The sequence below is a fragment of the Pagrus pagrus genome, assembly GCF_965226575.1.
Source record: "Pagrus pagrus genome assembly, chromosome: 3".
Taxonomy (NCBI): domain Eukaryota; kingdom Metazoa; phylum Chordata; class Actinopteri; order Spariformes; family Sparidae; genus Pagrus; species Pagrus pagrus.
In genome coordinates this window covers 22,503,085-22,531,075 of record NC_140187.1, presented here as the reverse complement: position 1 = coordinate 22,531,075, position 27,991 = coordinate 22,503,085, and the positions used below count along the sequence as shown (strand labels likewise).

The window sequence follows — 27,991 nt, the reverse complement described above, 5'->3', positions numbered from 1 at the left end:
TACACAGAACACACACTAAGGCCTTTATGTTAGGTTTATTTCATTTTATCTGTTTTATTTCTGCCACCAGTTGCATTACAGTTTTTAAAAAAAACATTTCATAAGAGATTGACAAAGTAAAATGATACAAAACATTACAGAGGCACTTTACTGATAAACATCAAGTTAAGTTAACTCATCATAGAGAGTACATTTGCATGTTTTCTGTAGCTCTGGAGGAAGCTTTCACATGGCTAAAATGTAATAATAAAATGACCCAGATGATGTCATCAGGGTTATTTAGCCTCGGAGGGGCATTAAACGTGAAAGACAAGGACATTTACCGTACAGGGATGATCTAACAAAATATGCTATTGTGTAACATTATAGCAAGTTAGAGTCAGTGTTTTGGGGGCTTGATCCATGCTTCAGAAAAAGACTTGTTTTATTTAATACATCTCATGATTCCACGAACTTTACTGAAGTACAATAATTGTTGGAGTGCTTCTTCAAAAGCAACTATGGTACTTCTGCAGATCTTCTGACAATGCTACAACTCAGCTGCTAATTCATTGTCATTACCAAAGCTCGTGTCATGTCAGTTAAAAAAAACACATGTGCAAAGGAACAGTTTCCACTATTTAACACTTTGACACAACCAAGGTCTATTAAATTTGCCTTGTCCAACCATATTTACAAGAGCAATTGAGAACAATTACAACAATTTTATAAAATAGCTTAAACATCTGCCTGCAGGTTGTGATCATTTGTTAACGCCTGCAGCTCTCATCAAAATGTCCATTTTAATTGCATGCGGCTGCCTCCATGTTGATCCTGAAGTGACTGAAGAGTGGTCAGAAGAAGCTGTGGTCAGTGGTCACTCTGGCTTGCAGTGGCTGAACTGTATGCTCCTTCTCCTCAACTTCTCGGGCTGGAGAGACGCGATGAGAGAAAACTCGCGAAAGACGTCAGCACAGGAGATATCATCTGTAACAGGGGATACTGAGGTCAGGGGGAGAGGGGGTTGTCCGCTGCAAGGCACCGTGGAGGATGCAGTGACCAATCTGCTGGTTTTTGCTGACCTTTAACATCACTGAGTTACAGACCAAACCTTTTTAATGACATGACATAAAGGCAATAACCCAGCAAATACTGCAACCTCCAGTAACCCACATTTCACCTTTAAGGAAGAAAGACTGCAGATAAACCTCTGCATGAAAGAACAAAGCCCCCAAAGCATCGTGATATAGTGAAGCTGCTCAGTCTAGCTCAGTGGTATATAAAGGCTTTTTTCTCACTCTATCCTCTGCAAGAGCTGACCCTGGGATAACTTATACCTTTGTTCACCCAGGGTTAACCTAAGCCCCACTTCTCTTAGCCTGAGGTTAAATGTCTGTTGGAACAATGATGATGTGTGGCTACTCTGTTTACTTTAGTCCTGTTTCACACTGGCACATCTTAGCACCGTGTATAGCAGATTCTCAAGTGATAACCCTGCAAACTTGGGGCTAAGCCTGCTCCAGAGCAGGACCAGCTATAGACCAAGGCTAAAATTTGGGTAGTCCACATTGGATTGTGCCGGTGTGGAAGTTTTCTTAGTCTGGTGCTTAGAAGGTTCTATGAATGATTTTAACCCTGGGCGAAGTGCATTGTGAAAAGCCTGAATGCCTATTAATTTAGGCTATAATACAGGGATTCCTCTTATATTTATTATGTTAGCACAGTTTCTAAAATCACTGTTCTTGTAAATGGTTAGTTTGCGGAAAAGAAAGTCAGAAACTTGGAGGGAAAGAGTGGTGAGCATCCTGTCCATTTCATCCTGGGATCCATTTTCCTTTCTTCTACATACCATGTGATGATAGGCTACCTGGATTAAAGAGCTTGTTATTCTAATTCAGATTTCATAAGTGTGTTGTATGTACTTACCCATTGTATTTGACCTAGTACCTACTATATGAACGCTGCATTATTGCTGGGTCTGCAGACATCTTCTTCGGAGGACACAATACTCTCTTCCTGTGTACGTCTGATTGCCTCATTTCTTCCCAAGAGAAATACAAGACTCCCAACTTTAATGGAACACCAGATATTTTCCCCAAGTGTGTGTGTGCAAGAGAGAGGGCCCCAGAGCAAGACACCTTAAAGATCACAACCACCAGAGCAGAGAGAATCACAGTATCAGATTTGATTCCCTATAAGACGGCCCAGGATGCTTCACTCACTCTATCCCGACCATCCTTTGGTCTAACTCTCCTGCTGCCCGTGGCAACCCCTGTGGTAACAGAAGCAATGATATGTCAGTCATGGTTTATTTACTCAAGTGGACATATGTTGTTTGCCTTAAAGGTCCCATATTAAGTTAACTTAAAGTGTACTTGAAATGTTGTTAATATTCAAAAACACATTATTTTTCTCATACTGTCCATTGCTCTGTTTCAGGTCCCGTCTCTTTTAAGCCCCCAACCTGAAAAGCCCAGTCTGCTCTGATTGGTCAGCTCTCACCGGCCTGAGCAGGCACCAATGTTTCAGCATCAGCTCTGTGCAGAGGGTGGTGACTGTGTAGTTGTGCCATGAGAACCAGAACCAGAAGTCCTCGCGGCTTATTTAAAGGCACAGTTTCTGAATGCGGGCTGTGAGCATTTCTTCGAGTGTTTCAGTACTTTCACAGTATTTATGTAGCACTTATGAGTAAAGAGACAAGGAAATCTGGCTTTCTGTCATATGGGACCTTTAAGTATAAAGCAAGGAATTAGACATTTCTGGCATGTGAGAACATTTTCAGTGATGGTGTAACAATGCATGTGAGATCACATAACTGTTTTACAAACTGGAAACACTGAATTATTCAAGGCACAGTGTTGCTGCTGCAGGCTAGAAACTAAGGCACTATTTGAAACACACGAGGCCCTAAAGACTGAAGTTATCTTTAAAAGTCCAGTGCGTTGGATTTAGTTGCATCTAGCGGTGTGGTTGCAGATTGCAACCAAGTGAACACCCCTCGTCTCACCTTTCCCTACGGTGGCCACAATAAACATGGCAGACTCTATGAAATAGACAAGCCCTGCAAGGGCCAAGAGCACTGGTCTTTGAAGCCAGTTTTAGACAGTGGCCAAACTGTGTGATTACGTCATGTGATGCACAGAAAGGTGAACTTTTCTGGCTTCATGTGCCACTGAGTAACTTTGAAGTGGGGCCCCGCCTCCAACGCTGTATCCAGCTCTCACGATACGTCCATGGGAAGAGGGCCTGCTCCGTCTTTAGATATGAGATGCTAATTCTAAGGTAACAAAACAATAACGGTTCTAATTTTCAGGTGATTACACACTAATGATGATAATGACGTATAATTATGAATATTGTATTCCAGTTTTGCCCCTAAATCCTACACACTGGACCTTTCACTGGTGAGTTGAAGTTGACCTGTAAGTCTGGAGATGTCCAAGTGTACACCTCCTCTAAACTTGTAATCATGAAAGACCCCATTCAATTGCTTTGAATAAGCCAAGTGCTACCCAAAAGTTTGTTACAGACCAAAAGACACACCAGACCGGATTGTAAAAAAAAATAGCATTCTCCCAACATCTGACAATGTTTCAACACAGCTATATTTGTTCAAATTAGCATTTTACCAATTGATCATATAGAGCAGTGACATTCTGTCAATCATTTCAAATATATTGCTGCGATGTTGAGAGAATGTTATGCACCAGAGATGAGACAGGAAACAGAAATGAGAGCAACAAGCAGGAAGCAGGGTTAGTTCATCAATATTTTCTCAGTTTTATTGTATGCATTTTGTTTTCTTTTTTTTCCCCTCAGTGCTTCTAAAGACAAAGAAGAAAGTATTCCAAAGATATCCAAATGTCAGTGAACAGAAGAACGCCTCTGAGTAGCGCAGAGACGCGTTACAGCTCCGCCTGACAGGTTGTGTTTTTTTTGGAAGAGAATAAAAAGACAAACATAAAACAGATCAGACAGTCAGGATCCGTGATTGAATGCTGAGAGGCAGGCAGTTGGCGTCGAGTTAAAATACACAAGTGTACTATTTACAGCATGTTTGCTTTGAACAGCACCTTTAACCACTCCTATGTCAATACACACAATGGACACAACATTTAATAACTTCTGCTAGGGCGAGGGCCCCTAACAGTTTGGTCACAGTAGCATCACATCACCCCCTAGACTGGTTCTACTTGCAGTACATTGAACTATTGCAGAATATCACCTGCCATATCAAAAATCTCTCCGCTCTGTCACATTTCTGTAACCTCTTTTGAACATGTGAGTACACCAACAGTGTTTCTACCACTCTGTCACTTCACAAAGCATGGTAAGACTATGCTGTATCTACTCTGAACAGTTTCATAAAAAAAAAAAGAAAAAAAAGAAAAGAAAAACGGTGATATCATACAACATTGTCAGACACTTTCCCTTTAAGAAGTCTTTGGCAGAGGAAAATAAACCACAACATTAAAAAAATAATAATAAAACTACTGTTTGTAAGCTTTTATGGAAACCAAAAATAGACAGGAATGAGAAAGTCACCACAGATTTGGTCCGTGCATGGATGATTGGCACAGAGGTGCAAAACGTAAGAAACACCAGAGGGGTCATCATGGTGGTACATGCTTATTCCACAGGACTGCACTGCACGATGTGATCAAACCATAGAAAGATATTTTATCATGCTCAGAATGCAAACGATGTTGAACCTCCCATAAAATAACTCTGGCAAAGCATGCAGAGAATACTGCCAGCATTGGCCAGTGAGGGAAGCCAGATATAAACGTCCTTTGACCCCAACGAGTGTGTAAACTGTCCTTAAGAAATGTGCTCCTTTATCTCACCACAGGTATTGTAACATGGATGAGTATTTACAACAAGATGGAGGTGTCATGAGTCACGGTTGTTCAGTAGTGAACAGAAGAATTATTCAATTGTGAGATCCAGTTTCATACACTCCCTCGCTACACTGCAAGACTTGCTGCTCCTGTTTGTCCTGGCTTCAGCTTCACAACTTGGCAAGTTGTCATCCTCCAGGTAAAAAAACACAGAATGACTGCAATTGATTGAGAAATGATACACTAAAATTTCCATCATAAAATCTCTTTCAGTGGTGTGGTTTAACACTAATCATCCGACTGAAGCAATGTAAGGCCATTAACAAAGAGAAAATGAAAGCAAAATGATGCGCTATTCCATGACGTAAATGAAGTTAACTGCCATTAATTCCATGTAGTGCTTTCAGATTAAAATGACAATCATTAAGAGAAATGCAGAAGTAAACTGCATCTGAGAATGCATTGCACTGGTCCTCTGGGGAGATAAATAAAATAGACAATAGATAGATGGACAATAACTAGACAAGAACAATGTAAAAACTAACTGAATGAAAATAAAATTATAATACTGTAGATGGGAAAAGTGCACAGTTTCTTTTTTTTTTCCTTTACATAATATCATATGATTTAACTCTCTCTCTCAGTATTCTTTGACACATGCACTCATTTACTCACTCACGCACTCATCATGTCACAAAGTATCTTACAAAGCAGGCAAGGGCATCTTCTCCACGAGCCCTTCAGTATTTTTGTCACAGTTTTACATTAAATTTCCCTTCCTGACTCCTCTTTATACACAGTAAACACCCCCGCCCACCTCTACTGCAGCTCGTCAAGTTACTCTTTTTCTTTTAGTAAAGGAACAAATACCATTTTTTTTTTCACCTCATGCCACAGCACATAGTTTAAAGATTACCCATATAGCTTCTAAATACGTATATTTACATCTCCGATTGAGAAGAGATGGGTAAGTTGGGTGTCACACAGATGGTCTGGATAGATAGAAAGTGTAGGGGGTTAAAATGCAGCGAGATTCTTCAGAGGTAAGAGCTGTTAGGCACACCCTCGCACAAGAGGTTACAGCCGGTTATGAGAAGTTAAATGATAACCCCGTTAGCAAAAAGCAGATGTTATTTCACTGTGTGTGTCATGTAGCTAGCGTAGCATGGGTGGTGCCAAGTAATGGCAAGCAGAAACATAGAGGTGATGCAGAAAAAAACGGAGTGTCAGTAGAGTTAAAAAGGTCCATCAGGGGTCTCAACGCCGCCCTATAATGAGCAAGTGGCACGCTCCTCTCTCCTCAGACAACCCCAAGAAGTTGCCCGTAAGCGTCGATCTAACAAGTAACAGACATCAGCGTCTAGGGGCAACTTCGTCAACATTACTTCCCATTCAGGAGGAATATATATTTGTAATATGTATAAAGATAGAGAGGGGGAGAGAGAGAGAGCACAAGCTCCTGGATACAGAAGTGACCACTAGCATTCCTCTATTGTGAGACAGATGAACTCCTGGATGCACTTCCTATACTGCTGCTCAGTGGGGCTGCTGCTGTGGTATTGACCTGGTTGACCCAAGGGAGGCTCCGCTTCTCGCATCTCCTCGTTCATCCGCGCTAGACGCAATCTGGACAGGGAGAGAGAAGAGGGACAGAAGAGAGGGGACACACACGGGAGCGGAAATGAGCAGTGGGACAGTGAGAGGACGAAAGGCAGGTGATTACAAATAATTGAGATGTAGAGACCGGGAGAATGGAAATGTGGTGAACCCCAGTGGAGAGAAGAGGATGAGAGGAGGTAGGAGGGGAGGGAGAGAGAGGATAAAGACAGCCATGAGGGATACGATCCTGTTGGTGTAGACTTTGACATTTTTAACTTTCAAGATCTTTTACATGCGTGCACAAAAAAACAAACAGAAAGAAATCACAACAGGTCTCCTTTAAACATTTATGATATTTAATTATTAATATATAATTTATATTCAATATTTGAATATTAGAATATCAGATTTCTTATTTAAAAACTTGGTATAAATCCTCCACGTGGCACTCTGCTACATTGATCATAAGTCACTGAATAAAAATAAATTGATTGCATAATATTGGCTGGCGGTCTGGCAGCTTGAAACTTGTTGAAGGAAATGAGTAACTGCTTTTAATGAGTCAGATTAACCAACAGTTCCCAAACACGAATAGTGCGCTTATGGGTAACTTGGCGGAAAAAGTATCTTCCGTTTCAGAAGAATGAGGTTCACTCACAGGGTGACGATGTCTGCGTTGGCAGCCTGGACAGCGATACTTAGGGGGTCATGACCCTGCTCATCCACCTCCGTCTGAGATGCTCCTCTCTTCAGGAACAGACACACTTGACTGCACAAAACAAGGCGCAGACACAGAGACAAGAGGTGCATACAAGAGTTAGTGGCACCGTCGGGTACACAGTGAGAGTGCAGCGGGAAAGATATTGTATAGTAAGAATAAATGCATGTGGAATAAATAGCAGAAAGATAGATCTGATAACTGATGCTTGTGCAATTCATTTATTTGTCTATGCAGTGACTTTAATACACATCACGCTTCAGTCAGGTATGATTTAATGGTTTGCTTGGTTTGTACCAAGGCCAACATGACAAGACTCACAAGACTGTTTACTAATGAAAAAGCTAATTGTTGCCACACTCACTGAATGTCAAAGTGAAAGAGCATTCAGATATTGGGTAAGTACTAGTTTCAGTTAGCATTACAGAGAAACATGGTCCTAAAGAAACAGCTGTGGAAATGAGGTTTTATAAGATTCATGCAACAACATGACCCACACGTCACAAATGAAGTGGAAGCAAACAATGTGTAATGACTTCCTCTCACTAAACATGAATTTCTTACCCAGTGTGACCCAGATAGGTGGCGTGGTGCAGCGGGCCTCTGCCTCTCATGTCCCTCTGGTTCACATCGGCTCCGTTCTGCAGCAGGAACTCACAAGCTATCAGAGAACCCTGATGGAGAATGACAGAAAGCGTTATTTATATTAGTTTATTTGCTCTGAGAAGTCTAATTATTGTAATTTTAACATTATTGAGGCAAATGTTTTGGTTGTTTTTTTGTTTTTTTTAACCTTTTACGACTGCAGATGTTTACGGCTGTGTTTATGGCCCCTTCAGTGGATTATCTGTTTTGAATGTCTAACCCAGACTGTCTCCATTATGATCTAACAACAGAATGACATTTAAAAATCAAATAAAAGGTTCAGTAAAACTCACCCCGATCACGGCCTGAATGAGCGGCGTTTTCCCCTCCTCCTCCTCAGTTGCAGCGTGTACGTCAGCACCGTGGGCCAACGCCTCCGCCATCAGCGGCAGGTTGTGTAGACGTGAGGATCGGTGGAGGAGCGCCCCGGGATGGAGCTCCCTCGGGTCTTCTGGGTCTGAAGGTACTTCTTGTTCAATCTCCACCTCGCCACTGGAAGACTCCTCTGACTCCTCCTCTGAGGGTAGGTAACGTATGGTTTGATTTAGGGGATGATGCTGTAGTTCTTTATATTAAGGATGGTGAGGCTGCACCTGTGCTTTACATGATCGCTGTCAATACACAGTGCCAATTGTATACAATTTCAGAGACTAATTGTTACATCTTGACAACCCATAACAACAAAAATTAAGGCTCTTTGATTTATCCTAATTTTACTGTCCTTATTGTGATTGTGTCAGTGGACCCCAAGCTGTTAGAATGGATCGTTGATTGTTTGGTTTAGACATCACATCCATGTTTTCTTCCTCAATCCAACTTTTTAGTGGCTAGTTTTAAGTTTTGACATTAAAGATGCCGTATGTAAGAATTGACCACCTGTTGAATTGACGCTCAAAACAAATACGGGGCAGCATATGACCACAGTAACTGCTAACAGCTGCTAACTATGGCAGCCAACAGCTAGTTAGCTCAGTTGACAGGACAGCTACAGCAGTCCGGACTGTGAACTCGGGACACCTGGGGAGTGTTTGCGTTTACATGGCTAGCAAGGGAGCTTTGGACCGGGACGGTCTGGGGCAAAGCTGGTTAGCATGCTAATTTCCATATATACTGTATCCTTGCAACACAGTGCATAGACATCACATATCAAAACTGTTGTTTCTTCACATCCTGTTTATAATTCTAGTTCATCTTTTAATGTTCAACTAGAATTCTTACAAATTGCACCTTTAAATGGGCACTTTGTAGTTACAGTTGTAGTTTTGGAGAAGAAATTCAATCTCAGAATCAATCTCTCTTACATTTTGGATATCATAATATTGTGATATCTTATTATTGTTTAGTTAGTATTAGTGTTAGTAAGTTAGTATTGTGTTTTTGTGTGTTGTCTTTCCTGGTTTTACAGGCTGCATTACAGTAAAGTCATGTCACTTTCTGAACTGACCAGACTGTTCTACTACTAATACAACTAATACCTGCCTTAACCCACTTAGTCATCATATCCACATTACTGATGATCATCTATTTGGTCAAAAAATATTGTGATAATAGATTTTCTTGCCCAGTCAAGGGATTTATGTCCTTTTCAACATATCAAGATAGATATCGTGTACCGTGACATGGCCTAAAAATATCTAAATACAACTTTAGGCTATATCGCAGAGCCCTATCCTCCAGTTGTACATTGGTTATACTCTTATTGACACTGGTATTCTCCTTCACCTCCTCAACATGATGTTATTCTGGCCTTAACACACACCAAACACACATACCTTCCTCTGTGACACTGTCCACCACTGAACCAAAAACCAGGATGTCTGTGCTGCCGTCAGTACTTCCTCCCAGGCCGCTGTCGCTGCTAAGACCTGCGGGGCCAAGCATCGCCAAGCCACGGACACGTTAATGATTACACAGCACATACTGTAAGACTCACACAGACACCACCTCCATCACTGATACAATTAATAGTGAGAGCTCTTATAGCTGAAAATCTACTATAATCTTTTAAAAGCACGAGGCTCTCTGTAGTGGACTTACTGCGAGGACCAGAGCCAGTGTCAAAGTAGGAAAATAGTGAATCCAGCTCATCTGGACAGAACAGGGAGTCCCGGCGAAACTTTGCTGCAGCTGCTGCGGAGGGACAAAAATAATAAAACAAGATTTCAGTCAGAGTGTATTGGTATAATCTAAATATACATATATCTTTCCACTCTTGGGTTAATAAGCCACATGCTAACGTTTATGACAGACCAGTTCATTCTCCGCACTGACCTGCTGAGAGGTTTGCAGGTGAAGCGCTACCCGGCTCGTAGCGATGGTATTTCCGGCGAGCCCTGTTGGGGGCCCGAACAGAGCTGTTGTTTCGCTGGCACTTCTTCACAGTCCAGGGCCGCGACTTCCTTTCACCCTCCACCAATGCCTCGCTCCCACTCATCTTCTTCAGGAAGCGTTTCTCCACGTATTTAGACTTGATCCAGGCCTCTTTCTCCTGTCTGGAAGTAGATGATCACAAACCGAAAGAGAGTTGCAGATAAGTCGGCAAAGACAACTTTTTGAAAATGGTGCAATGATGCTCCTTTTCCTCGCCAAATACTCCTCCAGGAGTAAAGGACTGACCTCGAACTGGACGGTCCAGGTTTTTTCACCCCCAGCTCCTCGCAGGCTCCCTCATAAATTTGATTGATCACAGTGTTCCCCAATTCACACATCAGCTAAAAATGAGAGAAGGAAGGAAGGAAGACAAAGATGGGAGACAGGGACAGAGAGGGGAACCATTAAAAAAAAAGAAACTTCTGAAGGAATTATAAATGCAACTCTGGTTGGGGGAAAGCAATGCATAGAAAGGAGAAGCTGTAGGCGAATGTGTTGGGGAGACGCACCTTCAGTAATTCTGGCTCCCATGAGTCTAACGTCAGTGAACGCACTTTAGAGCAGTGGACGCCTAAACTCCTGAAAAAAACAAGAAGAAAAAAAGATTATGGAAAAAAGTGTAAGAGAGTTATTTTTGTACATTTTTGCTGTTGACAATTTTATCACAACTGCCTGAGATGGCAAACTTTTTTTTTTGTTTCTCTACATTTAAAAGCTAAAAACAGCCCTGTCTCATCTTACCAACTGCATCTGCTGGTACCTTGATAAAAGTCGCTGTATCTTGTCTTTTCTTTGATTGATGAGCTGATGTCATGGAAAGTGGAATCAGAGCATATCAGAGGAAACACCGCAATGTTTATCTGATTGAAATGTGATGTTTGTTCACTTGAGTTGTATAAATAAAACAAGCTAAAACATGACAAATATGTAATGAGTAATGCGGATGTTTTGTAAAAGTTAATTAGTTGTTCCACTTATTTCAACCGAATAGAACTAGTTGATGAGTCAAAGCTACTACAAGAAACATTCATTTTTTGTTGATTCTTGCAGCCCCTTTGGACAAACGATGACGTTCATCCTCAGCACTCTACCATGAAAGTAGTTTTTTATTTTGTGACTTATCCAACCTGGATGAGTCAGAAAAGCCAATCCTCTTGCTGAGGAAAAACTGGGAGCGCATGAAACTCCAGACTGCCAAACTCTCTCAGAACAATTCAACAGTTTCTGCTTAAACTGTGAACTGTGATGGATAATTAATTTACACTTAATATAAAGTTTATGCATACATGTAAATATATCTATAATTTACTTTTACTTGTACTTTGAATACTACTTTGGTACATTAAATATCTGGTACTTTGGGACCTAACTCAAGTACTACTTGTAGGGCTGACTTTAACATTTACCAGTTATATTTTAACACAATATCTTTACTTTTACTCAAGTTTGGCTTTTGTGTACTTTTTACAACCCTGGTGGTCTGTAAGAGATATTCATATGAAAGCTGTGTGTATCATTATGGTGGAAAGAATCAGTTCTGATGAGAGAGAATGTGGTTTTGAGTGCAGTGTTTCATTTTGAAAGAGATTTGTGGAGACTTGACAAAGTGGTTAACTGTTTTCAGCTTTGGGTTTAGAGAAACTGAGCTGTAGTTTCAAGTGTTTATTGGGAAAAACAATAAATGTAAATCCATTAAAAAGTTCCATGTAGGGTGTGCTAAGGTGCTAAAGCTACATCCTGCTGTTCTTTCCTCCTCTGAACAAATATCTGGTATCATTAAGCGTAGTTCACCTGTGGATCCCTGAGCACTCGATGCAGAGCAGCACTCCCAGGTTGATGGAGGCCCAGCAAGGAGCTGCTTGTCCACAGTCACAGCACAGCTCGTTACCCGGCAGGCTCTGCACCCTCTGGAGGAGGCTCTCCCCACCTCCCCTGACTCCCCTTTCTGCCCTCTCCCCTCTCTCTCTGGGCTCGCTGGCAGAGTCGATGCTGCTGGTGGAGGGCGAGGCTGTCCGGTCCAGACGCTGCAGAGACAGTTCGACGGGTCAGATATAGTGAAGCTGCACAGTGAAGATGTGACTATTGCTGAGTGTGTGTTCGTACCTCGATGTAATAATTGTCAGTGATGTCTTTGTAAGCAGAGGCGATGCTTGCTTGGACGGCCTGGATCCAAGCCTGCCGCAGCTTCTCAGACTCAGCCTGCAGCATACAGCTCCTAAAAGATTCGTAGATGCCAGTTTTAATACCTGCTTATCACTGTCTGGTGCTGTGTTTACTAAATTCCAAATATAGATACAGTCAATAATTTGACAACTAGTAAGTGAGGTGAAAATCTGAAGAAACAACATAACAGCAAACATTTTTAAAGAAGTTTAGTTTGGATGAAACTTGATCTTGCAGGGATCAACACACACATACACACTTACTTAGTAGGTGAAACCACCTCAAAGCAGAACCTCCTCTCATTATCTTCACATGGTTTGACAGAGCACAGCCTCAGGTCCTCCACCACCACCGTTAAAGAGTCCTGTCAGTGGCAGAGATCGTGATCACAACAAACAATGCCCCATTTACTGCAAAGTATGTTATATCAATCATATGGAAACTGGCACAGAGGAGGGACAAGTCTGCACATGAGCTCATTCTTCTGCACCAATATGCAAATTACTAATAATAAGGGCCATCCCTACACGCTGTCAAACATTGCTTTGCAGTATGTTTTATTGAAAAAGAAAAAGAAAAGAAAAAGAAAGAAAAGAATCTTTACCTTGAGTTTCTTTTGATAGACCAGCTGGCTGTTCTGTATAGAAAACCACCGCCTTGAACAAGAGACAAGGAATTAAGTTAGACAGATTCTTGGAGAGAGCCACATTAAATGTGTACATTGAAATTGACCAACCTTTCCTTACATGACACATCTTTTTAGTATCACGTTGTCATATTTTTAAGTGTTTGTATGTGTCCTGGTCATTTCATGAGCTTTAATTAGTCATTTGTCTAACACATTTTTATGAAAGACAAGATGTATGGACATGAGAATGTAGTCAACATTTTCATAGCGGGCGAATACAAAAAATAGCATCCAGTAATGTATATCTAAACATATACACACAAAGAGAAAAACACTCTTAAGACATTGAATCTCCCTTGAAGTAAATGAAGAAAGGTTACGATGGGAAAAAGTAAGAATGGACAGTAAATTACACGAAGAGCGTCCACTTTGGGTTTGGAACTGTATGTTGACTCCCTCCTCATTTCTCTTTTTACCTGTTCCAGGTCTTGAATGCATTGCTGGCCCTCTTGAAGAGGTAGCCCTCCATGACCACGCCATTGGGTGCATCCACGTTGAATTCCAACTTGGGGTCATCATAGGAAAAGTCCTGCAGGGAAACATGTAGATCAACATTAGGGTCGGGCTTTCTATTACCTTTGTATTCACATGATTAAAACCACCCAGAACATCACTGGTACCCTGCTACCGAGCATCAGTGATATCGTTGAAGTGAGATGTTTGCACAGAGCCCAAAGGATACCAAAACACTAAAGACTAAAAGTTCACAATGCTGCTGACAGACAAAAAATACAGAAGTATCTCCTGCCGTACCACTAGACTACAGAGCAGCTTCGTGCGAGCATTTGTTTTGTTTCTCTTATTTAAGATACAGGGACTAACGCTCATTTTGCAACCCTGGTGTTGTGAAATGACAAATAAATAAGCCTTTACTCTCTATGCTTCATGAAAGCCTTTTGAACAAGTGCCAAATCGACTGCCTGAAACCAATTCGCTGCCAAGTTTTCATTATCTCGCTTGTTCTTGTGGATACAGTCTTTGCTCAAGCTTTTCACAACAACACTAGTGGCATCATCAAAAACAACATTCTTTCATGTCATTCTCTCAACGCCATGAACCATGGCACCGAAGTGCTTCCAGTGTAAGTGATGGCATCGTGCTGTGTAAAAATGCATTCAGGTCATTGGTCAGGACGTTGTGAGGCCACAGTTGTCCACCTTAACACTTCAAAGCGGAAGTGAGACAGCACCTTATCAGCACCACATCCAGTAGCTGTGTTGACACAATGCTACTGTGAATCAATTCCTCTTTTATGTCACATATTCTTTATGAAATCTGTCTCCACAAAAATCAACATCTATCTTCTCCATATTGGCCGTCTGTTCATTAGTTAACTCAGGTCAAATCTGCACCTCTCCACTTGTCAGCTAGGAATGCCTCTGTTTTCTTATCTGTTTTACCCACACCGAGTTAGAGTTCCCAAGAAAGGCATTTAGAACCAGATGTCACCTGCTCAGCGAGGTGAAAAAGACAAGGACACAGACTTAAATGAGCCATGGCTGAGGTTAGGTTTCACTGTTGTGAAAGTGGCCTTTGGTTTAGGGCAAGGTAATACCGGCCATATGGCAGGCCGTGCACACAGGCAGACACACACAGATTCATACACATGGTCCGTCTCACTTTCTCTTCTCTTGAAAAGATCATTGAATAATTCCTTGTCTTTTCTTAAAAAAAACATTCAGCATAATTGCACCCTGATGTCGTCATGTACTTTCTGTGCCCTGATTATCAACTTGAGTATTTGCTAGAAAGTTGAACTCGAATTGATCATCTCGGCTGCTCTGTGTGGACAAGTGCGAACAGCTCGGAGTCATACAGAGAAGAGCAACATGTGACTTATAGCAGAATATAACTGCAATTTTTTATTTTAAGCAACATCTTGAATAAATTATGGGTTTGTGTGAAAACATTCAGGCCGTGTGGAGCGAAAAACATGGTGGGGTGTGACACAGCAGTCTGTCTCCCTGCTGGCTGCGGAGGCATTCAGAGCTCAGAGGTGTTTTCTCAGAAGAAATGACACATACACACACACACACACACACACACACACACACACACACACACACACAAACAGAACATGTGCAACAGACCATAAACAGATTTAAAAGGAACACGTGCAAAAGATACATTTCTGCATTTTTGCTTTCATGTTTGTTTATGAAGCACTTGGTTCTGTTTTTTCTTGCGCCGTCAGAGTTCAGTATATAGATTTCTTAATGTTGTTTTCTTACGGTCATGCCAATAAAGCTATTTGAATTTGAATTAGAGAGAGAGAGAGAGAGTACTTGTCATCATGAAATAACAGACAGGGAAGACTTCATATTCCAGTGACTTCTTGAATGGCTACTGCCATTGTCACAACACTGTTTATAATAATAGTCCTGTTTTTTGAATTGAATATGGCCTAATGATCAATGTAAAAAACAAGAAAAAACTAACTGATTAACTTGTATGTTAATGATTAACTTCCTAACCAAATAACTGAGTGGGGTCGGTGCCCTTCATGTAAACTGAACCTGAGTGAACAGAAACAAACAGCGCCTCTCACCAGGGTAAAGTCCAGCCTGCCAAATATCTTCATCTTAACCACACTGGCATCCAACAGCATCTCAGGCTCAGTAAAAAACAAGTAAGAAAAAATGTAATTCAAACTTAAATAAATAAATAAAAAGATAAAGATGTTCGTCAGAGGGAAAAGAGCATCTCCAGATTAATGATCCCGCGGGTTATTCACGTGCAGCAGCGGACGAACCGGGAGAAACACACGCGCATCCCCTCACGCGTCCAGATGAGACTGTCGGCCAACCGCAGCGCGCTCGTGGCGTTCCTTCACCCGCCACCTGCACACTGTCCCGGCCGCGTGGATCTGGCGCGAGCCCTCATTATCATACAGCTGTCACGGTGTCCTCGTGCCCCGCTGACCCCGCCGCGGCTGCCGCAGATCAAACATGTCATCTTGGGGAGAGGGGAGGGGGGGCACGCCGCCATTTCAGATCCCCTCCAGCTATTCTGACGCCCCGGGTTTCACCCACAGTTTTGGAGAAGTCAGCTTTCCATCTGTCTGCGGCTCCCAGCACTGTCCCTGCCTAATCAAGCCGACATTATTGCTCCCCAAACACCAGCCCGGAGCCCCCTCTTCCCACCTTAAATCAGCGGGGCTGTGGAGGATCGCAGCCACCAGTGTCCGGAGGAACAGGCGGCTACAAAACGTCCTTTCAAAAACAAGGACCCAAAAGATAGAGGATGTTTATATGGCAGAATTCATATGTGTATATATATATATATATATATATATATATATATATAAAAATGCAGATATTAATTGAAAATGTTTGTTAAAGGAAAAGTGTGTTAAAGGAAAACATTTCTGGAGCTTTGCAGCAAAACTCCTGTTCTCCTAAATAACTGAAGGTGATGGGACTTGTTTTTAAACATAAAAAACAACTGAATAAAAAACAAACAAACAAACACATAAAATGGCTCCATACAGCTCATCCTTCAATTTCTTCATTAAATGGACTGATTGTTTGTTTTGTGCTTACATTCCACCACTGTTTGTGAACCTGTGTCAGAGATGTTTATTTGTAGATATGGAAATATTTGTAGTCCCTTAGATTTGTTTATAGCCGACACATTATAGATTTGCATGTAACCCGCGCTTACTACTTGTCTGGGTGAACCGCATACCAGACACTCCTCTTTGATCACATGATCCAACACAGCATTGGCACAATGCATTGCCTGCCAAATGACCTGAGTAACATAGTTCACAGGTGGCAAGTTTCTGAATCTGTCTGGGATACTGTTTGGAAACACGTGCCATATTTTTGCTGGTCTGATTTGCATTTTTGACTTCTTTCCAGCCAAAATGTGCCGAGATACTCACAAACACAGCATGCAACAATGGTTACAGCTCTGCAAACACATGCACCATAACTCATTTACTGTGAATAAACAGATTAAGCTATAGTTAGTTAAATAATTTGAACTGACGCAAGCTGATAAAATGTTCTCTGCTTTGTAACACATTATAAAGTGTTTCCTCTCCCCCTCACTGCAGTTTTCCTACAGCAGTTTTCTTTATGTCTTCGCCGCTCTCTGTTAATGTCTCTCTGACTTAAAAAGCTGCACAGCCAAGTGTTGTAACAATAGAGGAGGAGAGAGCCGAGGCAACAATCCCCCAGGGAGCCACAATGAAGTCCTGCACACATAAAAGACTGCTGTGAGAGAAAAACAGAGGGAGCATGTGATCTGTGGAGGGAGGTATGAAGAAGGGGAGGGGGGTTAGGTGAGGTGAAGATCAACACCAAAAAAATATAAATAGAGGAAATGACAGAGAAGGAATGACGGAAATAATTGCTTGCTGCTGATAAGATCATTGTTTTGGCTTCACGTGCATGAGAATGTCACAAAGGTCAAGTTAAGACTTGTTCTCGACTTGAGACTTGATCTGCACTGATCATTTTCTTTTATAATTTTTTACAGCTAACACTTTCTAACACTATCGAGTTTATCACGCACCTCTTCATTTCTCTGTTATCCATCTTCCTCCCACTGAAAAACAACTCGCCCTAAGTTACATCCAATTTAGCCCGAACTACATTCATAATGAAGCTATCTTATTCTCCTCTGAGTCTGACTGCTGCACTTACTTAATGGCCTATTAATAAAGGATGTACACCATCTATAATTCACAAACTCTCTCTCTGTCTTGTGGCTTTGCTTCCTGCACCACCACATTTGCATACGGTGAGGGCAGTTATTTTATTTTATTTTTTAATTTTTTACAAAATCTGAAAATGAATCACGGCAACATTTTCTCCTGAAACACTGCCTGCCTTGTTTCCCTTAGTTCAGTAAGATAGAGGGAGATGGAAAACTATCTTCCCATCTGACTGGGTGCAGCAGTCCAGTGCATTATCAGCGACTGTCTTTGATCAGAGTATAATGACTCAGTGGAAAATGCTTGTTCCCATGTGTCCATCGTTGAGTAAGTGTAGTGTGTAATATGAAAAGGTAAAGACTATGTTGGACCTGTGACATTACGAAGATGCAGTGAAAAAAGCTAAAGTGAATTTTGTTTTCTAAATGAAAATTTTACCTCATTTAAGTCACAAACGTGCGATTAATCAAAATCTCCATTCTGCTCAGGTCATTTCGAGAATATCACAAATACGAAACTGAACAGGCATAATAAAGATAATAAAATGTCTGCATTTTTATCTGTCCTCTCCTAGTTGTCCGTCTCTTTCAACCTACTACTGCCATCGTAACACCATCTGTTGACTCTGGTTGAGCTGGCAGTAGACAGAGGATGAAATGGGCTGAGGCTGGAGATCTTGACGCCGTCAAGCACAGTCAGATCTCTCCAGTCTCTGGTGAAATAGCTGACCTCGCCAGTAGTGTGAATACGAGATCTGGACCAACAGTAGAGGACAACAGAGCCAGCTGTGCTCAGGCCATCTTACTGCTGCTTATGCTTATTTCACTGGGTTTAAAGATGAATTCCTTTCTTACACTGACTGAAATAAGGACTGTCAAATGTAAAAGCTATTGGAGGCGTTATGGTTACTTCTCAATATTTCTAATGTCTGATATTAATATAAAGCTGGAGCTGCTTACTTATTTTATTCCTCACTCATAAGGGTACAAATTCCAACTGAAATAATCCTAATATGTGATAGTTACTCATCTCGTTTCTTACTGTATACTACCCTCTATTAACTATGTCAGTCACAGCACCTCGTCAGGAGAAAAGAGACGGTGATTAATTGTGGAATGTAACCCTGCAGGTAAACAGACAGAAAGAGGAGGAAAGAAAAATGGCACCAATCGCAAGACAAAGTTTTAATTGTATCTGTGGTTTTTGCGTACATCAAATTGCCAACATTTATTCTGGTGATGGGCTTTCATTTAAAATACTACTGATTTATAAGTTGGCTGATATTGGCCTATCACAGATAACTATGTTGTCTGATATGAAAACTTTTTTCAGAGATCGTAATGATGAAAAAGATGTTTAGGTTAATTTATAGTTATTAAATTCAAAGTCAAGTTTCTTGTTTCAGTGCACTGATGTAATTTTAAACAATAAAGTTAATTATTAAAATGTAAAATATCCTGCCTTTGTTACATATCTTGTAACGTGATAACCACATCTGAGAGATCAGTGCAAAACGTGTGTGCATCGGTCGATATCGATTTATTCTCCTTAACATCGGCATGAGCCCCAAAAATCAAACATAAGTCGGGCTCTATCATACGATTAAAGATGCGCTAAAATCGAGTCAACTTTGGTAAGAAAAGAACAACATAATAATGGAAAGCACGAAACAAGACATCACAGTGAGGAAACTATTTTAAGCTCCTAGTTTGACAACTCTATCTTCTTAACTGGCTTGCTGACATGTTGACAAATCCTTTGGGTGACATTTTCAGATGAAACACACCGAAGCAGAACCAAATAACAGGAGGGTGTTTGGGAGAGCTGTTTTCTTCAAAGAGAGGTGTGTGTGCATTAATGAGAAACAAGGCGTGCAGTTGCCGCCATACATGGGTGCATGTGAAGGACGGAGAAAAGAAAAGAAATAAAGGAACAGCAGAGAGATCTAGGACAAGAGACAACATCAAATAAGACAAAAATAACCTCAGGCTTTGTACAATGAAAGTCCCTTAAATGAGGATCACATGTCAAAATAATCTAACCCCCACGCACACAGTGGAAGTTCAGTGGAAGACACACGATGCCACCAAACAGCATTAACGAACAATGTTTTGTCTGCTGTATCCTGTGTGATTCCAGACAAACACATTCCTCCCACATTCATTCTTTAAAAGATGGAGGGATCAGTCCGCACACACACAAACACACACACACAGCCTATTGATTCCAACAACAGGAGCCAGCATGTGACGACCATAAAACTGCTCTCCGTACATCAATCACTCGATCTGCTCTAAACAACTTCCACACACACACATCTGCTGGTTCGCATTTTATGATCTACTATTATGAGTGCAAGTTGAAGTTGGGAGCTCGTTGTAAACACATGAGCCTTTACACCAGGAAATGTGCGGAGCAATAAATCTCAGACGGGTTTAAGCTTTAAGACGGGCTTACGTGGAAAAAGATTGTTTGTTTATAGATACCGTGATCAAGGTTGACAACAGAGCTCATTGAATTTCTAGGACAGCATCTGAAAAACTAAGCCTCTTAAAATAAATCCAAAACACGTTGCAGCGTTCCTCTCCTCTTTTCAAACCTCTAAAAATATGGATGTTTTACACTGCAGTACAGGTGGTGTAATTACTGTACTTCACATGGAAAAAAGCTGAACGAGAGCAAATGACTAATTATGGCTAATTGATAGCTAATATACAATATATTCAAGCTTCCTTTTCATTTTACAGCCCAAAGTTGTTTATAGTTATAAGCAGTTAAGCTGGCAATAGACAACTTTTTTTTTTAATGTAGTTTATCATTTTCAAGTAAATGTTGTGGTTTTAGAAAAAATGTGTGGTATGTGTAGATTCCAAATAAACATTGCTTTCACTGTGCTATTCAGTCTGCCTCCGGGCTGGGTTTTTCCATTTTTCAAAATGAAAGGTCGGACTAGGGCACAAAGGAAGTTTTCCGTTGCGCAAAAACAAAAACAGGAAGAAGCATTACAAAATGTACTTAAACTACAAGTTAAATTATATGTAGTTCACTACTTCCCAACACTGAGTAATGTGCAGCTTGTGGATACATTTTAGGGCTTGGATGGAAATGAGAAAATGTAAACTCACCTGCATCAGAGTCTGGGGGAAGAACATCGTCAGGGGAGGAGCAGATGAGGAGAGAGAAAGAAAGATACAAGTGTTAATACAAGATCAGCACTAATTGAATATCACTACATTAAGCCAAATATGTTAATGAGAGACAACATGTCCAAGAGGGTCCAGAAGGTCTTTTCACAAAGACATTTAATAGCTTTGTCTCATTAGAAAGCCCTCTGACTTTCTAGTGAGCGCACATTAGATATGAGGTGTGTTCAACTAGATGTTTAAGTATCTTAACTATCATATCAATAATAAAATCAAGTAGCATCGCTCAGTCAGAGCGAGGCCGTCTGATTAAGGAGGAAGGGTTGCTGAAAGGCCATTAGGTTAGACACGGAGCTGCGTGCTGTGTCTGGCAGGACGCCTGCACTTGGCAACTAAATCAATCAGAGGGAAGGGCAGAAGTCGTTCTGGCATCTTTTCAGGTAGCAGATGGATGAGTTTTGTGCATCTGCGACTGAGCGTGACTGTTGAGCAGGGTGAAGGTTTGATAGAATTGTTTTTATTCAGCTGAGTGACCCATAAAATAAATACATCAAACTGTCCCTGTGGGGACTGCTTCTCTACTTTAAACTGTACTGAACTCTAAAAAGAAAAACTGCACTCAACACTCAATAAACTCGTTCTCATTATTTCAGAAACTTTTTTTTTTTTTTTGTGCTGCTGTGAATTTACAAAACAAACGAACAGACGGAGCTCGAGTCACGAAACAGACGATGTAAAAATAATCCAAGGCTTCTGTGGAAAGCCTTTTTTTCCAGAGTATTTTGATGATAACTTAAGACAAGTTTTTGTGATGCAAGATCATATTTTAGATTCCAGGAAGACAGGCTGAGGTAAACACATTTTCTAACCTCAACTCTTTTAGTGCGCTCGTTCCACTGAATTATGAGGAACCCTTCACGCTAAGTGAGAGGGAGAAATGTTGATGTGTCGGGACAAGAATCTAGTTCAGTAGCATTTCAGGAAACCTCTCTGACAGAGCCTCGAATAGAATAATGTGTGATTAAAGGCAAGCGTATGATTGTGGCCTCGGTCTTGAAAGGCTCTACACTTCACCTGATTTTGAAAAGAATAAATGCAGAAGAAAAACTGTCTTAGTGAAAAAACGTAATGACTACCGACTGCTTGCACACACTTGTAATATGTTTATCAAAATTGACAAAAATAGTATGTAAAATAAAACAATTATTAGTATTTTCTACATTTTAAGTGAATTCTTCGGTATTTCTTCGCCTAGTTTCTCCCGTATATTGATCCTGTTGGGCAGCAAAAGTCCCTGGAAGTGATTCAGTCGTATGTGCGCTGACGTGTTGGTGACAGAGGAGGAAAGAGGAGGAGGAGAAAAATGAGGTGGTCAGACAGTGAGGGAGTGAAGTTCAGAGTCATGCTGCTGTCTCACTCTCTGCTGGATGAGGGCATGTTTGTGCTCCAGCTCCCTCTTCTCCACGGCCGAGTCGATGACCAGCTGGTCCAGCTGCAGAGAGCAAAGAGACGGCAGATGTGATGAGACATGCGAACGAAAACTATGAAACACAAACACACTGACAGACAGAGGCAAAAACTAATGTTTTATACTGATATGAACTGTTCAGCAGGCCAGTATATCATCTCACAAACACTTTATTGTAGTCAACACAAGAGAAATGTATCTATCATCTATGGACGGATGATTAAGAACTATCCTAACAAAACACAACATATCACAATTTCCCAAATGTTTGACATTTTTGACTGAAAAAGCTACTTATTTCCGTCTGTACTGCTGTGTTACCTGTGAATTTCTCCCGAGGGGATCAATAAAGGAACATCTTATCTTATCTTATCTTATTTTACGACCTGATACTTTACAATCAACTACCTTTCTGTGGAATTGTTTACTTCACCTTTGAATGATGTGATGTCTTTGAATGAAACAATGGCTGACAAATCCTGCACAGTATGCCTTTAACCTTTTGTTTTAGTTTTAAATCTCCAACAACCACAGACAAGACTCCAATATTTGGTTAAAGTTAATGAAGGTGACAGTGAAATGAAACCCTGTGCGTGACTTTGGTCTGTTAGTTTCGTCTCACCTGCGCAGCCAGCTTTTTCATGTAGGGATCAATCTCGTCCAGAATGTTAAAGCCCTGCTGGAACAGAGTGTACTGGGCACGCATGAAGGACAGCATCTGCAGGAGACACAGGGACACAAGGATGGTTGAAGTACACCACAGGGAGTCTACATATACATGCCAGACACAGATATGAATAAAGAAAACCATAATATTGTTGTACAATGATCTGGGCTACTCACTGCATCCAGGATTTCAAACTTCTTCTTGGCCTGAAGCACATTAATCTGCCAAAAACAAAGAGGAAGAGCAAAATGTATGCATGTTTGAGAATAACCAGAAGATTTTAAAACAACAGGTTCAAGTGTTTCCTTTCCTGCATTTAGGAGTATGGGAGTTTTTAGCAGCTGTTGGGTGTCAGCGCCACCTACTGGACGACACTGGTAATATAATCTGGAGTTTGTGTGTTTCACCTGTAGTACGTAGTCGAGGGCCAGGTGCCTGAAGGCTTTGCGGCTGAGGATGAGCGCCTGCGTTGCCTCTTCGGCCTCATGCACCTTGTTCCTGGGCGCCTGGGCGTTCTTCACCTGGGCCAGCTCCATGTCCTCGCGCACCCGGTCAAACTGCTTCTTGGTGTCCTTGAATTTACGCACGTCCCTGAGGGAAAGATCACAAGAGCATGTAGGTTTTTCAGTTTAAAATGCATGATTTGTCTTATTACCGGACATTTTCTGCATGTGGTTATAAAAACCTATAATAACCAGACCAGAAAATTAAAAATCTAACATCTCTAAACGTGAAGATTACATATGAGCATTTACATTTTAGACATTTATGTCTCACAGCGTTGATTTAGTGGTTTAAAATATTGCTTATATTATAATATTATTATTAATAAGTCCACTTTGACACATCAGCTGTCTCTAGTATGGATCAAAATAGTCACATATTACCCTAAAATGTCAATTTAAAAATGCAATACATCTTTCTTTGTAGCAGCAGGAGAGATATATTCAATCATGAGTAGATACTCACTCTTTAATGAAGGTGTGAAGCTGCTGCTTGATGGACCTCTGAGCCTGGTCGAACAGAATCTGTGCACAGAGAAGGTGACCGAGGTAAAAAAACACGAGGATTTTATATCATAAGTGCACACAAAGTATGTTAAAGAAATAACTGTGATTAAATCTGCAACTCTGTAGTTGCTACATCTCAACACAAGATGGCAGTATGACCCCTTTCATCAGTTTATGCCACAGGCAGAGGAGGGGGAAGGAAAGAGCGATGAGGACACATGCACACATGTGTACTCACTCAGCTGCTGCCTCAACACATTTTTAGCCTTGCAGGATCCCAGATTTCTCTTGTGTTAACTGTGGGAATCTTACTCCTCCTCCTCTTCCTCCTCCTCTTCCTCATCTCACACTCCTGTCCTTCAGCTCTCCTCCACTTCCCTCACTATGTTTTTTCCCTCCATTTTTGTGCACGGCTCACTCCATCTAGATGAGCATTTCTCGTCCATTTCTGTATTTCTGACCACACTCCAAAACAAAATGAGCACAGAATGGCTGCTGTTGAACAGAACGTCCATCTTTATTAGGGAAATATGAACGTCTCACTGGTTTATCCATGCGTATGCACTACAACAGAAGACCTCAGTGAGTGCGTTAATGCACGCACAAAACATACACACACGTGCGTGCACACACACAGAGAAATGCACTTGGATTAGATTGTGATTGTTTCACCACATACACACACAAACAATGTATACAGCAATCACTGTTGACAGCCTGTGGATTAAACTTTCTATAGCAATCCCAAGTTAATAAGCATACACACTGAGGATTACAGGCTTAGTCTGTGTGTGTGTGTGTGTGTGTGTGCCTTCATCCATATGATGTGTTGATCTGATGACTTCACATTTTGTTTTCTCTGGTTTCTTGCTGTAGATGACGGTTTACACTGTTTACTCACTGTGGGAGAATAAATGACCTGCTGCTCCTCTTTGACTGCAGCGTTTATAAATGGCTTTTTAAATGGCTGCAAAAGTGTGGCGGAGCTCCGAGTGGTCAGTCAGACATCAGACACTCAGCTCCTTTTACGTCTGCGCACCTGCAGTCCCTTTCTACAAATCTATTCTTTGCTGTGTAATATATTTTAAATGGAAGGAGGCAAAAGTTACAATATATTTATACATTTTAGGGATGGACCATATGGATTTTTTTCAGCCAATACCAGCATGACCTGCTTCTCATGGCTGATACCCTTAAGATAAGCAATAACTTCACATTTTTGTATTTTATAAAGAAGTTATCAACCTTATACACTTCTTCTTAATCTTCTTTTTCTTTGCTTAGTGGCGGATCACAAACTGACTTAACGGTGCACGCTACCAACTACTGTAACTGAGTGAGTAAATGCTGTGCTTGTTGAGTCAATGAAAGCAATTTGGCTTCATAAAGTCAGCTCTTTTTATCGGCAAGAATTTCATAGATACCGATAAATAGCCAATAATATAAATGTCAGTCTGATAATTGATAGCTCTGATATTTATCAGGCCTCCTTAAACATTTTTACTGTTCAGATGCAACCCCTTGGTAATATCCGTAAAGTTCCCCTTTTTCTAACTTTGACTCCTCATGTCAACCTCTGACAAAATATCCCCTAACTGTTAACACTTAACTCGTATTTTTAGAGTTGGGTGTTTCCTGTAAAAAACTATAGCAGCAATCATCAGTAAAATAAAGACAGCGTTCAATTGGGACTAGAGCCTGACTGATATATCGGTTGGCCGAAATTATCAGCCGATATGGACCTTTCACAGATCTATCGGTACCGGCATTTATATGTTTCCCGATATGTGCTGATATGAAAACTATAAACATTTTTTAGAGATTAAAATGCAGACAAAGATGCCTGGGGTACCTGATGATAATTAAATTCCCACATTCTCCCATATATATCTCTAAGCCAATATTTACTTGGTTTAAATTAAGCAGTACTAGCAGTAAGTGTCACTTTTTTTTAAAATTTATGGTAAATTACTTTGAAAACACACAGAGAAATTGCTTCTGTGATCACACTTATGAAAGAGGGCCTACAGTGATGGACACTCCCTGCTCTTTAACAAGCTGCTCGTTGATTATACTTAATATAACTACTCAACATGCGTCAGAAGGCTGTAGTCAATGTATGCTGTACAAAGTGAAGGTTTGGTACTTTCCAGGGGTGGTATAAATATGTCTGCCAGTTGCACAGGAAACAATTAAATCCCAGAAAGAAAAGTTTAAATCAGTTCCATCAGATAGACTTTGACCCACATGCAACTAATCCAAATGTTCCACCCAAACCTGTTCCAGATTATGGTGCCCCGGGTATGACCTAACACAACCTACAACATGTCTACACTCAATTCTCCTGCACTCTTTTCCCCAAAGATCATACGTAGCTACTAAGGACTTCAATGTACCTTCAGTCACCTCTCCTGTATCTATTCTGCGTGAGAGAGGAAAACCAACATGTGAATTTTGCAGGACTAAAACCACCAAAGCAGAGAAAGTTAATTGAGCACATTATAATCTCACAAAAAAATCTGTTAAAATCCACAGTGATATCACTCTCAATCTGCTAAAATAAGGAGCAGGAATCCTGTATGTTTAAAAGTACACACATTTGCTCCTCAAGTGAGTTTCTCTGAGATTCATTTTCCTGTTTGAATGGCTTCTTTTGTGTCTGCTGAGAGCTGAGACTGTGCAGGAAAAGGCATCACCGAGTGGTGGAACAAAGACTGATTTGCTTTCACTCCCCTCCCTCCATCCCTTCATTCATACTGTCTGCCAGACAAGCTATTAGTGTAATTCCTGGGTGTTAGGGTGGAGGAGCGGGCTGGCGGTGGTGAAGGGTAAGCAGAGAGGAGAGGACAAGGACGATGGATGGATGAGCAGAGGCAAAAGAATACAGGTGGTGAGAAAGAATAAACAACAATACAGAATTGTTAACGGTAGTACGTTAAAAAGAGACATAGAGGGAAAGAGAGGAAAAGATTCCCCTGGATGGATGCAGCTGATGGATGCTATCTAGTGTGCAGCCCTTTGATTTGATTTAAAAAGGGATTTAAGGTTAAACAGGCTTGACCTTGATGGAGTGAAACAGTCAGTGAAGGAAGGAAAAAAAATATATGGGGAAAAGAACAAGACAGATTAGTGAGAAATATATTATTCGATTCATTGTTGTACGTCTTGACCCAGAAAACAGTGTTTGAATGTCCTTAAGCTACTTAAATAAAGTACTGTACAATATATTGTATATCTGTTTATGGAAAATGACAAAATAATGCCGGGCTGTGAAGCAGGGCTGTGTAAATTATAAAAGCAGAAGGGGAACATAAGAGGCTGTTTCTACCTGGCATTAACATCTCAGGTGATCCAAACACTGGTGGACAGCTTTAAATACAGGTGTAAACAACCACCAAGACGCATTGTGATCAGATCACTCAAACCACTTGTCGAGACACATTTGACCACATGTGTTTTGCGGTCTAAATGCTAATGCGACCTGATGGGTCCACGACAAGGGCGTCATCAATGCAGGACGCGATGGTTGTTATAGTGACGGGACGCTCAAACTGACGTCCTCTGTGAAGCAAGAAGAAGAAGCCATGACAACAGGCAGAATGGATTACTTGCTGCCTGATTTCCATTTGCTTCACTGTAAGGCAAATTAAATGTCTGCAGATGTTTGTGAACAGACTGCCTGTTTCAGCTGATTTCATTATTTAACTAGTAACTGCAATATCCCCAGAGTCCCTAAAAAATCGCACAATTTTATGAAAGTTGTTGAGAGAGGAGAAACTTCTTTGTGACACAGCTACTGCAAATTCTAAATCTTTCATGCCTTCTTGTATTAAAAGCATTAAAAGCAATACATGAAGTTGCTTCCTTCCTTGTGAAAAGTGTTGGTTTGTTGTGGTTTTCATGTGTGAAGAGTGTGCCTTACCTGCCAACATATAGCAGCTGTTTTAACCCGAAGTTGTCAACTGATTTCACCATTTACACTATATTAAAGACACCATTTTATTATAATGGCAAACATGTTTGTGAGTTATTGAGTT

The 27,991-nt window shown here is 40.9% G+C and overlaps 1 protein-coding gene across 1 annotated transcript in view; it reads right to left on the bottom strand.

Annotated features, from left to right (window-relative positions):
* Nucleotides 1–20: 20 nt before the first annotated feature.
* LOC311255425 (arf-GAP with coiled-coil, ANK repeat and PH domain-containing protein 3-like) overlaps nucleotides 21–27,991 on the bottom strand; it is a 63,682-nt gene continuing 35,711 nt past the window's right edge. Inside the window, exons 5-26 of the mRNA XM_084349893.1 lie at nucleotides 23,914–23,972; nucleotides 23,352–23,535; nucleotides 23,121–23,165; nucleotides 22,900–22,995; nucleotides 22,227–22,301; nucleotides 20,792–20,803; nucleotides 13,420–13,532; nucleotides 12,920–12,971; nucleotides 12,579–12,679; nucleotides 12,256–12,367; nucleotides 11,944–12,176; nucleotides 10,662–10,731; nucleotides 10,399–10,493; nucleotides 10,054–10,274; nucleotides 9,820–9,912; nucleotides 9,555–9,656; nucleotides 8,076–8,299; nucleotides 7,702–7,811; nucleotides 7,078–7,188; nucleotides 6,385–6,446; nucleotides 2,202–2,251; nucleotides 21–966 (exon numbers count right to left, since the gene is read on the bottom strand). Coding sequence (XP_084206019.1) covers nucleotides 898–966; nucleotides 2,202–2,251; nucleotides 6,385–6,446; nucleotides 7,078–7,188; nucleotides 7,702–7,811; nucleotides 8,076–8,299; nucleotides 9,555–9,656; nucleotides 9,820–9,912; nucleotides 10,054–10,274; nucleotides 10,399–10,493; nucleotides 10,662–10,731; nucleotides 11,944–12,176; nucleotides 12,256–12,367; nucleotides 12,579–12,679; nucleotides 12,920–12,971; nucleotides 13,420–13,532; nucleotides 20,792–20,803; nucleotides 22,227–22,301; nucleotides 22,900–22,995; nucleotides 23,121–23,165; nucleotides 23,352–23,535; nucleotides 23,914–23,972 — 2,289 coding nt within the window. The 3' untranslated portion in view covers nucleotides 21–897. The remainder of the gene's footprint in view (nucleotides 967–2,201; nucleotides 2,252–6,384; nucleotides 6,447–7,077; nucleotides 7,189–7,701; nucleotides 7,812–8,075; nucleotides 8,300–9,554; nucleotides 9,657–9,819; nucleotides 9,913–10,053; nucleotides 10,275–10,398; nucleotides 10,494–10,661; nucleotides 10,732–11,943; nucleotides 12,177–12,255; nucleotides 12,368–12,578; nucleotides 12,680–12,919; nucleotides 12,972–13,419; nucleotides 13,533–20,791; nucleotides 20,804–22,226; nucleotides 22,302–22,899; nucleotides 22,996–23,120; nucleotides 23,166–23,351; nucleotides 23,536–23,913; nucleotides 23,973–27,991) is intronic.